Source organism: Necator americanus, chromosome IV (assembly GCF_031761385.1).
Source record: "Necator americanus strain Aroian chromosome IV, whole genome shotgun sequence".
Taxonomy (NCBI): Eukaryota; Metazoa; Nematoda; class Chromadorea; order Rhabditida; family Ancylostomatidae; genus Necator; species Necator americanus.
In genome coordinates this window covers 8,038,091-8,051,320 of record NC_087374.1, presented here as the reverse complement: position 1 = coordinate 8,051,320, position 13,230 = coordinate 8,038,091, and the positions used below count along the sequence as shown (strand labels likewise).

At 38.8% G+C, this 13,230-nt stretch overlaps 1 protein-coding gene across 2 annotated transcripts in view; it reads right to left on the bottom strand.

Annotated features, from left to right (window-relative positions):
* Positions 1 to 2,342: 2,342 nt before the first annotated feature.
* Positions 2,343 to 13,230, bottom strand: part of RB195_000639 (uncharacterized protein) — a gene marked incomplete at both ends in the record, with an annotated part of 16,021 nt that continues 5,133 nt past the window's right edge. The window contains 11 exons of one of the 2 annotated variants that reach the window (XM_064197091.1): positions 2,343 to 2,489; positions 3,804 to 3,890; positions 5,203 to 5,374; positions 5,447 to 5,575; positions 7,111 to 7,227; positions 7,281 to 7,347; positions 7,997 to 8,070; positions 8,618 to 8,712; positions 8,766 to 8,949; positions 9,012 to 9,148; positions 11,622 to 11,695. In XM_064197091.1, the coding sequence (XP_064052972.1) occupies positions 2,343 to 2,489; positions 3,804 to 3,890; positions 5,203 to 5,374; positions 5,447 to 5,575; positions 7,111 to 7,227; positions 7,281 to 7,347; positions 7,997 to 8,070; positions 8,618 to 8,712; positions 8,766 to 8,949; positions 9,012 to 9,148; positions 11,622 to 11,695 (1,283 nt within the window). Of the gene's footprint in view, positions 2,490 to 3,803; positions 3,891 to 5,202; positions 5,375 to 5,446; positions 5,576 to 7,110; positions 7,228 to 7,280; positions 7,348 to 7,996; positions 8,071 to 8,617; positions 8,713 to 8,765; positions 8,950 to 9,011; positions 9,149 to 11,621; positions 11,696 to 13,230 lie in introns of those variants that run through there. The other variant, XM_064197092.1, reaches the window with a different exon arrangement.

The following is a 13,230-nucleotide window of genomic DNA, read 5'->3' as shown; positions in this document are numbered from 1 at the left end:
GTCATAAATGAAAAGTAAAAATTTGAAGTTGTCTTGAGGTATACATTCTAGTTAACATTGTTCTCAACAGTCCGAAGTCTGTTAATTGGAGTTTGTGTATGATTACAAGTTGTCGGACTAGAGGTCAGAAAACTGCGGGAAGACAAGGATATTTACAATTAAATTTGTGCTATCGCATCGCTGAGGAGATGGAAACTGGGGAGATCTTAGCTTATACGAAGCCATTCTTATCACTGCAGTTTTTTTTAAGGATTTGAAGCGGTTTCAAGTTTGCAGCGTTTGTGCCAGGTGACATTTGTCTTTCTTCTCCTTTTACCTGTTTCATGTGTACACATGAAATTGTCGCTGCGCTGAGATTTACTTGTCACAAACAGTAGAGAACGGAAAAGAATGCTGAGAAGGATATTTCGGAGTAGACAGGAAGCCAAAGGAATGATCCGGAGTCATTTCAAGTTCAGAACAAAATATATTGTTTTACTGGTGTTGGTGTTTCACATTTTCTACGCAGATATTGTCCAGTCACTGGAATTGGCCGCAGTTTCAACGTTTGACGTTATGATTTCCATGGGCGAATGTAGCGCAGTCTGTAAGAGGTTCGGCTGAAACAGCACTTTCGATGGTTCGAAACTGCTCCATCAGCCACTCGCTTCGGGATGCGATCAATCGCATCAGGCAATAATATCAGTCAGGGGAATTTACTCAAATAATAGTACTGGAAACTGAAGTAGAAGGTAACCTAATCATACCATGAGAAGTAATCCGTTAATATTGAAAAATTGAAAGTTATCCATTCCGTGATCAACTGCATAGCGTTGGACGGAAACAACGAGAGTAATAAGGAACAGTATGAGTTAGAAATAATGAGGTCAGTAGTCAGGAAAGATGCGTAAAATCGTGCTATTTAATGTATACCGGCGAGTGTCATCTTATATTGTTCCATGAGAGATCGTCAATTTTGTGGTGTCTTAAAGCCAGCAGAAAAAAAAGAAAGGAGAAACGAAGAAATGTGTTTAATACGCTCATTATTTCTATGACATTGTTGTGATATCAAAGAATACGGGCTGGTGTAGTGCAGTTGCTAGGAAATTCGGCTGTGACTGCACGATCGATGGATGGTTCGGAACCGCCCTAAAGCCAACCAAACCTTTCATCCTTTCCGGATCCATAAATCGATACCAGATTTGTCTGCAAGGATAAAAACACTAATTTGATTGATATTTTACCAAATTTATTACAGGAAGAATGCCGGACCGATGGTCTGCTTTTTTTTTCATATTCATATGAAGTTCATTTAAAGGCACCACCCTACGAATCTGAGGTGGTACGGATTTCAGATGGAGTATTCGTATACGGGATAGTAGATTTTGGAGAGGGGGGTGATTTCTTCTCAGCTGCCGTTAAAAACGGTCCGGAAGATGCGGCGCGTGCACAGGGTTGGCACGCTCCAATCGGACTTTTGTAGAAAATTGCGCGCCAGAACGCCCGAATCCGTATCTTCCGGTCCGTTTTTTACGGCGATTAGGAAGAAATGGACAGAATCATCCTTCTCTCCATAACCTACGATCCCCTATACGAATACTCAACCTGAAATCCGTACCACCTCAGATTCGTGGAGTGATGCCTTTAAAGGAAAATACTGAAAATTTGTTGGGCATTTGCAGAATGAGATTTACATTTGTGGTGGACAATGAATTGAAATTTTGGAATTGGTTGAAATTTCGGATTATCGAATAAAAATAACCACATTTCAAGCATCAAAAGACCAATTATAACTTTAATCGTAACATTATTGCAATAATCGCAACAAACATTATTTATGACCTCGTGATTAAATTGTAGCCCTAAATATGGCTAAGCGCAGTGAAGAGACTACGAGTGACTAGGACTAAATTGCTTAAGGTCAAAGAAGTAGATCTTCAATGCTCTCCATGTCCTTTTGAGAGTTTTTTTTTTTTTGAGTAGGATGTCCAAATTTTCACTTCTTGCTCATATTACTCCTCAATCACTGGCAAAAATTGATGGAAAAAATCAAAGATCATTCTGAATTAACTCCTACGACTTCGAATACGGAGGGTTTGGCCTTTTTTTTCGGAGGAGTGAACTTAAGTATGTTAGTGAAATACGCGGTTTATCTAACCTTGAACTCAACACCTCGTAGACTCTACACATAGACATACTAGACTATACAAACAAAACTGTTTGACGTGAGGGTCATGAGGATCATTATCGAAGCGAAAAATCGGGGGCTATCTTCAAAACGACAGTTTATTACTTGCATATACATACAAACATATTAATATCCAGATCATTTTCAAAGAAAAAAAAGATCGACGAAGAACAGATCACAGTTTGAGTTTGGCTAAATAGTAATTTGCATCGCTTCCTATAAGCAAATGTCCGTGCCCGTCTTCTACAGCCGTTGTGATATCGGAAACACGACCAGTACTGTCATGGAGCGACTCCAGTATTTTTCCAGACTCCACATCCATCTGCAATACCTTTTTTGAAAAGAAAAGGTCTGAAATAATAATAATAATAATAATAATAATAATAATAATAATAATAATAATAATAATAATAATAATAATAATAATAATAATAATAATAAAAACCATAATAATAACAATAATAGTGAAGAAGACAAGGAGCTAGCGCAGAATCGACACCTCTGCGGGTTTTGACCTCCGGGGTAAGATGCAAGGGCCATAGTTATTAATTAGTTCCCATAAGCGGCGGAACTCTAACTGCCGATGGTCCGCTAACATTACTGTTCTAGTGCTATCAAGATGAGTGCTATCGTGGCCTGTGGTCCCCTCTGTGGAAAGGCGATGCATGGAAGGGGTAGGGTACACGTGTCTTTGATTTTTTAGGCTCTGAAGAAGACGATGGCGTCCGAAACATTAGCCAAAATAAAGAACGATATCAATCTTGGTTCTGCTCAAAATATAGTACACAAATTCATTTCTACGATGCCAAGATTCAAAGAAAATCGAACTGGGACCTAATCATAGCAGTAGTTTACGTGTCTTGGGACCTCGACATACTTCTTTCGGTCGATGTTTTCTATTGGAGCGCTTACATGGTTTTTGGATGGAACCCTATCTAACCTGACGTTTCGACCATTTCGCCGTCTTCAGAGGCCTACATAAAGCTAATAGACAGTACAACGATAGTAGTGAAATTGGGACCGCATCTATGATTGCTGTATTGTTTGTAGGAGTGGATTTTTTGTACTAAACTATATACCTATATAGCTTTTTCAGATATATGGCGGAAATATCCAAATTTTGCGAAGTAGTATTCGGTAAAGCATATTGCAAAAAAAACTGCCAAAAACCCCGAAAAAAACTGCCAAAAACCAAGGAAAAAATACTTAAAACCGAAGCAGGTAGGTCAAATGCAAGCGGGAAACAAGGAATTTTTGTCAACGTCACTTCTCATCGTCCTGTTGAACTGCTTGTCACTGCCGAGTGACAGTGACTGAGAACACTTGACGGCGCCGACGGGCAGTTTGCGTGAGATGTGAACCCTTAAACGCATCACCCCACGAATCTGAGGTGGTACGAATTTTAGGTGGAGTATTCGTATACGAGATAGTAGATTAAGGAGAGGGGGTAATTCCGTCCATGTCTTCCTAATTGCTGTAAAAAAACTGCCCGGACGATACGGCTTCGACCCTTCTGGGACGCTATTTTCCACAACGATTTCGATTGGAGCGCGCCAGCCGTGTGCACCCGCCTTTAAGTCAAATAATAATAATACTAGAAAGTGAAGTAGGACATAGAGTACTAAGTAGAAGATACCTTGAGTACTAATCCATATTTGCGAGTCATCCATTCGGCGACCGCCTGCACACCTTGAGATGAGAGCAACTGTAATACGAAAAACTGCTGAATTACCGCTTAATAAGGAAAAAAGTTGGGAAAAGTCTGTAACATAATCTTACGGAATGTATATGGACAAGTGTAATTATATATTCTCAATGAAAGATTGTAGCTTCGCTAATTTCGTGGTGTGCTGCCTTTTGGCCAATAGAATTCGGGAAAAAACACGAAATTCGTTTAGTACGCCCAACATTCTTAGATTGTTGTAATATCGAGGGAGAAATGCACGGTAGAAGCAAAAAACTCAGTATGGAATACAAGAAGCATCAAAAGTAATGTACAAAAATTAATTCTAATTTGAAGAGTGATGGACGGCTAGAATTCTGAGGAATCCTAGTTTGAACCCTTCTCCCTATTATGAGATTTTGCCTGCTGCAGCGCAGTCGGTAAGAAGTTCGGTTTTGACTACACGATCGATCAGAGTTTTGAAACCAGCTTAGGGCCAACCAATTCTTCCATCTCGGCTCAAGAAATGGTACCAGCCATAAGACAGCACGCGTTCATAACCCTCAAATGATTCTGAATCGAAGTCCAGCGTCGTTGGTGCATCTCCTTAGGGATTGAAAAATGTCGTGGATTTTATCCTTTGTCTTTCAATGGAATTTCCAGACAAAGAGGGAATCGTTGCGTACTCTTATCCTTTACTCCAGGATGAAAATTCCTCCATAAGAACACTTTTCATTTCGTATATCGACAGAATATTAATTAAGACTGCTGGTGAAGAAAGCGACTAAGTACCAGGTGTGTGAAATCACGTGGTTGGAAGCTTCACTTTTTCAGAAATCCTTGTATTATCTATATTTACTATATATTTCGGCATATGTTTTTTGCAAGAAGGTGCCTTAAATTTCTGCTACTTTTAGAATCATATCCAAACCGCATTGAACCTAATCAAATGAGAGAACTTGAGTGTAAGTTCGACTATTCGAACCGAATTGGAAGCATAACGAAAAAAAAGTGCGAAATAAATACAAAATGATATAATTAGTTGAAATAATTGAATAAATAAAACAAATAATAAGAAAAAATAAGAGATGTAGAAGTACCGCAGTACTGGGGATGGAAGGAAAGTTGTGGCAAATTATTACTTTATTGTTTGAATGCACATGCTCGCCGGAAAAAACTAGAAATACTTGGTTTTGTTGGTTTTTTTTAATATTCTTGATTTTATTATTTTATTTTTCCGTCAATGCTATTTTAAGCCTTTTTTCCATTCTAATGTATCTTTTACACCACTGCCACACTTTCTCAATATGAATCCTACAATTATTTTATTAATATTTACTCTACTCCAATAGTAGTTATTTGAAAAACCAACCTTTGTGAGCAGAGCTCTCAATGTAGGTCTTGCAGCCAACCAGTTATCTCCGTCCGACCTCATCGCTGCTATGGGTACCCAAAGTTCACCGTTACTCGTTTGTCTGATGTTGTCCGGATAACCAGGAAGGTTATCATTGAGCACATTGATTGTATTTGAAGAAGGAGAATACCTGAAATATAGAAAATCCTCAAAAAATAAACTTGGGAGGATATGAGTAAGGAATTACACAATGCGAACTCACTTGAGTATTCTGGCTTTTCCCATTTCCGCTATAAAAACTTTTCCTCGCACCACTTCGACCCCGTTTGGGAAGTATAAGTTATCGATCATCACGGAAAGCTCTTCTTTTTCAAGATCGTACGCTAGCAACCTGGAGAAATGATGGCACGTAATGAGGCAGAAACGGACATCATAGACTTTAGTTGTTTTTTTTTGTTTTTCTTAAAGAAACTTTCAACCTCTTGCAGAGGGGATTTTAGATTGTGGACTAGTTTTTCAGTAAAATCAAGAAAAAAACTGTGATCATGACAATAGGATCAAAAATCAAACATTAAAAAAAAAGATTTTTGACCCTATTGCCATCGACTGTGATCGTGCTTTACTTAAGGGGGGCGTATCACGAAAAAGACGTCGTACTGAAAAACCTAATGGAGAAATTAGAGTTCGGGGTGTAGATAAGGAGTGCGGGCGCGCCACTACTCAATTCTCTCTAAATCTCCTGAAAAAACAGCTAGGGATACGGTGTTTTCCCACGAAGTACGTTAGAACGCGGCTCCCTTATGCACGCGCCGCGTCCACGAGCGAGCGGCTGACGTCTCCTCACCATCCGATTCGAGTAAAACTAAAGAATAAGTTGCTGAGGTGACCTGGATTACGTATACAAGGAGGTGAAGGGGCCTTCTAACGTACCTCGAATGAAGAAACCTACTCAATCTGTCCCACGCTTTTTCAGACGACTAGGAAAAATTGAGCGTGGTCACATTCATACGAGTAACCTACACCCTGAATCCCATATTTTTCATGAGACAGGTGCCGCGTTCATTTGTTGAGTAATAAAATAGGCTTCCCTTCGAAATTCTCAAAAAAAAAAAAATGCAATCAACGACAGATGGAGCATTCTGCGTGCGCAAAATGTTGTCGAGTGAATGCGTGTTTATGGGACCCAGGTCGTTGGAGTCACTGGGACTATAATATTGAGAATCAAAGAAATGGAGGCTATTTCGGGAAGAGAATGCAAATATCAAAACTTTACAAAGTTTTCTACTCAAAACTTGCTCAAAAAAATGCCTTTTAAAACAGACATAAAACTGCCTGGATCCGATTTCGTATCCAAGAAAAAGAAGAATATTTGAAGTTAAAAATGTTGGCTTATCGATACAAATTTGTGGACAGTAGGTTTTTGGACAAAGGTGACCCACTAGCAGGAACTTTCGGTTTTTGTAAAGGAATACCGTACAAAAGAATTTTAAACAACTTTTAACAGTCCAAAAGTTCTTAGCCTTCGTATAGTAGACAAAGGACTGCTGGTTAATTTTCGCCCGGAAAAATACCTACAGATTTTTCACTTTTTTCTCTTTTCACACAGACTTTTCAATTTTTTTCTCTTTTCATTTTCCATTTTCTCTTAAAATATAGCAGTGAAGATGGCTCTATTCTTATGAGATTTGAAGCCTCTGTGATTTAAATATAGAAAACACCAGAGAGTAGAACAACTGTAAGATTTTTTTAGCTATAATAAACGTTGCACAAATATGTACTAACCTGGAGAAAGTCGTATAGATTTCACAAACCAACCCATATTAAATTTGAAAAAAATAAAATAAAGAATATAATATGACACTAAAATAAACGTTTCTTTATTACTTATCTATTTTTAAAAGTATCAGAAGTGTTTTGCTACAGTACCTCCCATTCGGTCTGTGCTCCAGCAGATCATAGATAAAATCCCTATCATCGAATTTTGTACTCGACTCGGAGATCACCAGCCGTCCATCGGGCAAAAAATCAAAATCATTGAGATACCTGTAAGTAAAGGTAGACTCATTAGAGTTAGACAGATTCTTTCTATCGTATACCTTGTAGGAGCTGCGCTGTCGTCGTCAGATATGGATGTTCCACTCGTGAAAAACTGCCGCACTTTCTCTTAACATCTCTATTATTGGTTTATTTCACTTCTATAGAAAAACAACAAAATGAAAAAGTTGTGCATAATCTGATGACTGTTGAATATCGGTGACAGCGTTCTTTTTTTTATTTTGAAAAATTCCCATACTAGTGAGACAAAAGAGAGGACAAAAAGATAAAAATCATTATTGAAATCTTACGAGCAGTGAACAGAGTTCGGGATTTGCCTTGTAAAGAGCACGGATAGAAAAAGAAAGAATGAAGTGAATCCATCAACGAGACGGTAAAAGTGTATGGAGTTTAACCCTACCTATCATAGGGAAAAATAGTTTAGGGAAGTGCCCAAAACACTGCCCTCAGATAAACAGCTCTGAGAAAAAATGAAGTCCGAAAGGGCGGGGGCACTCAGTGGCGCCCTTATTTTTGGACACTCTAACTTACTTTTTTCTCCTACGAATCTTAGCTTACATGTCATAGATCCTCAAAGGTTAATGCTTAGATCTTAGGCCCCGACTGATTTAATTCGTAACTATTTAATTATTTAATTCAATTACTAGAAATAAGGGAGCCACTGAGTGCCCTTCCTTCCCCTTCCATTTTCCCCCAGCTCTGATTCAGCAACGACCATTGACTCGAAAAATCATCAAACAGAAAAATAATAATCTACCTGTATCCCAGTTAATCGCAAATAATCCTAGATAAGCATCCAGCACGTACAACTCCTTGGACTGTGGATGAATCCTAGAATCATAGGAATTGTCACTGGTGCACTGACGAAGAGCATGAATAAATATAGGCTAATATACATCTCTCTAGGATAGTCCGACGTGAAGATAATATGATATAGCTCGGTCAAAACGACCTACTTGCGCAGGCGGCTGCGCGCCCGAAGCAGCGCGGTTTAGGCTAGCGGGTTGGAGTAGAGGTGGGACCATCATTAACTTCACTCGTGGCACGAGTGGCACTAGCGACGGTTATCCTCGATCCCAACCGTTGCGCTCAATAGCGAGCTTAACGCTGACGCAGCTGCACCGCCCTCGAGGTCGTTTTGACTCGACTATAACATGCGAGTATCTCTTCAAATGTAGAATTAGAGGATTATAACTGGAACCCTTCGAATTTTTCACTTGTGTTGATTACGACTACAATAAGACTTCTCTAAAGTCGGATTTATCTTCGATAAGATTTTGAGGGGACAATTTTTTTCCTACAAAGATTAGATGACTGAAGAAATGGAGTCAGAGTAGTGGAGGCTATGTCAGCCTTAGTTATTTTTCACACAACTTACCTCATTCCCAGCGGACGACCACACTTAATCATGGATTGATAGGATCCATCACATCCTTCGAGCGAAGTGAGTCGTACGGCTCGAAGAATTTTTGCCTGGAAATTATTTTTCAAGAATTAGGAATATTTTATTACTCCCGTCAAAATACCTCCTTTCCACTATAATCAATCTCGCAAATGAGCCCAGTTTTCAACCCAGTATATGCCCGGCCGCTTTTCTGATCCACCGCGATGCATTCTGGACCATAAACTTGATCCTCAAGTAGTAGTTCCGCCTTAGCTAACCGTGTGTTCGTGGCAAGCTCCTCTTCGAAATGAGGTGGTGACGGCAGTCTGCAAAAAAAAAAAAGAATTTTGCTCGTGGTTTTAGAGAATGATGTGGTTAAGTAACTGACTGATACTCGACTGGATCTATGGGACTGGCCACGAAGAGATGAGTGCTGGTTACAGCGATGGCCAGAGAGGCGACGACTGCAGAAACCACAAGGACCGGTTTGTTTCGGATAGGCTCATGAAACAGCGCTATTAAGCTCTACACTTCTTTTTAAAGAAAAGAAGCAAATGTTCACTAAAACAAATATTCATATTTATATAATTTATAGAATTTATAGTTAATAAAATTCAGAATTTTCAATGTAAAAATTGGAAAAACTCAAAAACAATGGTTATACCTATTTACAAAATATTTTGGAGTGGTAAATAGCAGCAGGACTCAAGGATCTTCAAATACTTCAAGGAATATTACGGTAATCGTAGGTAGCTCTTCTTAGGTGGAATCGGATTTTCACCGAAGAATCACAGTGTATGAAAAAAAAGTAGATTTTTTATCACAAACAATTGTGACTCCGTAAAAGTGAGCTTCCCAGAAGATACATAGAGCGAGAGTCCTATCAATTTTTTTCTGAGATTTTTGAAAAAAAAAGTGTTTTTTCAAGAATCTGAATGCACTGATGATTGATAGATTCCTTAGGATCGTTAGAAAACTAGTTTTCATGGGATAAAATTATGAGGAGATTTTTGTGATTCTTTTGTGGACGAGATGTCCGATTCGCGCTGGTCCCTACCATCGCCTGTTGTGCGATCGATAACAGGACATTGTAGGGCATAGACGCGGCAGTGCTGACCCTGTGGGAGGAACCCGTACGAATGCTTACATTTATTTACAATTAATTATATTTACAATTATAGATTATAATCACAAAATCCGCACTGCTGCTCGTGTGACACAAATATCAACTAAAAAGAAAATAAATTTTTAGAAAAAAAATTTCTCTAGTTCTTAGCGATTTTTGCTATGCTTCGCTTTTACCTTTTCACTTCAATTTGATACTTTCACCTTTATTATTTTTCTTTCCCTTTCTTTTTCTCCTCTTCTTAGTAGAGTAATTCGGTTGGTAAAAAGGAGGAATCAAGTGATCACCTGCTTTTTTTCTTAGGTTGAACTTATGAATGGATTTCACATTTGAAAAAAAAATTATTTTTGAGAAGACGACATATATTGATTCAAAAAAACATGGCAAAAGTTGCTATTTTATGTGCACTTTGCACATTTAAACTACCTCTTAATTATTAGATCGCAAAGAGAGGTAAACGAGTTAATAAAGTAATTCTAGCGATGATAATAATTTCGACACTTCGATGTTTTACCTGCCACGAAAAAGATTGCGCCAGGTTCTTACTTACAATAATTAGGGTGCCAATTTAAGAAAAAATGTTCTGAGTGAGAAAAAGTGGGATTTCTTTTGTATTTTTTAATGCACCACAGGAGTATGGGGGAATAAATAAAAACAAATTTGAGATCTGATCCGATGTGAAGACCACAACTGAAGCCGAAGCTCTGAAAAAACAATGTTGCTAATCTGGTAACAAATATCATCATCCTGTCATCCCATCGCCACATCCAGGAACTCTTCAGGCGCTTATTGAGGTTATCCATACTATATCCTGTCCTAATGCGGGTTTTGAAGTAATCATTTGATTATGGCAAGACGTTGCTGAATTGATATTTCTCAAAAAAAAACTTGGTGGAATAAGACTAGAGTAAGAATAACGAGAGTCGCTGAAGCAGCTGAACGCGTCAGTGAGAAAAACACATCTTCATTCATATCTCCAGGATGGCGGTTATGTAAAATCCTTCATCCAAATGAGGAGTGACCATGCTTTGAACAGAAATGAAGATGATAAAAATTTATCTTTTTCAAAGGTTATTTTTTTGAAAGGGGAGAAATCAATAAAACCTGATCTAGCAGTTTTTTTTAAAGGCATCCCCAAAGGTGATTTCCGGTGGAGTATTTTTAAACGGGGTCAGAAATTAATAAAATAGGGTGATTCTAACAGCTGTACAAAAGTCGGAAGATATGGCTTCGAACGTTCGTGGAACATTTTCCACAAGTAGTTCGACTGGAGGCCCAGCTTTGTGCCGCGCCGTATCTTCCGAGCCTTTTTTTCCAGTCGACTTATAAACGATAAAGGATGAACCGAACTCGTGCCCCTCAGATTCGTGGGGTGATGCCTTTAACTTCTGGAACATCCTCAAGAGTCGTCTAGCTCTAATCGACTATAAACGATAAAGGATGAAGTGTGCGACATTGATAAATCACTATGGTACCTACGATTCAATTGAGGTTTTCTGAACGCGCTTTAGCGATGACTTGCTGGAATGAGCCTGGCCCCATTTTATTGACCTCAGGCGGATGAAAATCTTGGCTGGCACTAGTGCGGTTTCGAACCATCGATCCTGCAGTAACAGGCAAACCTCTTACCGACTGCACTACACCCATTTATTTCAGAAAACCCTCTAACTCCTCCTCTACATCCATCAGGATGGTCCACCGGCCACCTTAGGCTTGCTTAGGCTTATTTTACCTTAAGCGAGCCCGCATCTCTACAGATTGCGTTTTTTTCTGTCCGGTTTGGGTAAAATTAAACCAATAAATTATGCATAATGTTAAGTTTGGACACTGAATTATGTCCACACTGGTTTCTTGAAGAAAATTAAAGCGAACCTCTTTCGGCAGACTCTTCTTCTCATTGCGATCGTGCGGAATTCCTTTGACCATCACCACCCAAGCGGGGAGATCTGAAAATAAATGAATAAATTCAAAAAATATAAGAATATGATATAAGAATATGACCCGGCACAGCACAATCCAATGTGGAATATCCTTGAAAAATTCCAAAACCAGTAAATTTAGGTGGTCGGGAGCCGATTATTTAAGTTTTGACGCAAATTTGAGAGCAGTAAAGAAATAGACAAACAAATGAAACAGCGAACAAACGATCGAGTTTTTCAAAATCATAATTAAAATTCAAATGTGATTTAATTATTCAAATTATAAAAATGGAAGCGAATGCGTAAGATTTGCAGGAGGGAAATGGATCGTTCGCAATGTAGGTGGTACCTGGGAGGACACTGGTGATCGTTGTTTGTCTACCAGGCACAGGTCAGGTTTTGTTTGTGTAGTTCATCCTTTTGCTGGCTGCTTTCACAACGTCTTTCATCAATAACAAAACTGCCGGCTTGGATTCGCTAACGGATACTTTTTGAAAAATGAGTTTTCTGTTTTTATCTAATTTTTTATGGGACACATTTCCGATGCCAAATAATCTGAAAGAAAACGTTAAATTTTTCCCCAAAAATTCCCAAAAATTTTCACCTGAAAGAGAAAAAGAGAAGGAGGAATGATCATCCTCAATCGGATCACGGAGGAGCTAAGCAAGATATATCACTTTTTCACTAAAATAGCAGCTATAATGTCAGTGAAAACTGAAAAAAAAAATAGAAAAATAATTAGATCTATGTTCTTTTGTTTTACCAACGAGGTTTTGGTGAAACTCCACTTATTGTCTGACGTTTCAACAATCTCTTCTTTTTCAAAGGCCTGAGAATGGCTCAAAAAATATTCTAAAAAATTATACTTATTCGGTGATTATAAATGTAAGGATAAAGAGTACGGCGTACGGGTTGACGTCAATTTCTCTGCGTAGCGCAGACGCATTTGACCCATTAGTTGTAAATCATAACGTTTTGTAAACGTGCGCATATGAAGTCAATGTCTTTCGTCATTTTTCGACTGAGAACAGGTGAAAGGATTGGTTGGCACTTGAGCGGCTTCGAACCACGACCCACGGAGACAATGTAGGTCGTGCTTAGAAATCGCTCAAGTATATTTACCATTGCGCTACATACACCAATCATATTTATCGTTATGTTTATTACCGCCCTTTTTTGGAAATGACGTATATTTATAGGTGATCAATATCACTATAATCGATTCCCGCTATCCTGAAGATAAAAGGAAGAGAGAAGCGATTACTTTTTAAAGGCATCACCCCACGAATCTGAGGTGGTACGGATTTCAGGTGGAGTATTCGTATACGGGATCGTAGATTATGGAGAGATGGGTGATTCGGTCCATTTCTTGCTAATTGCCGTAAAAAACGGCTCGGAAAATGCGTCGTGTGCACACAGCTGGCGTGCTCCAATCGAAGTCATTTTAGAAAATAGCGCGCCGGAACGCTCGAAGCCGTATCTTCCGGGCGGTTTTTTACTGCAATTAGGAAGAAATTTACGGAATCACCCCCTCTCCTTGATCTACGTTCCGTTTACGAATA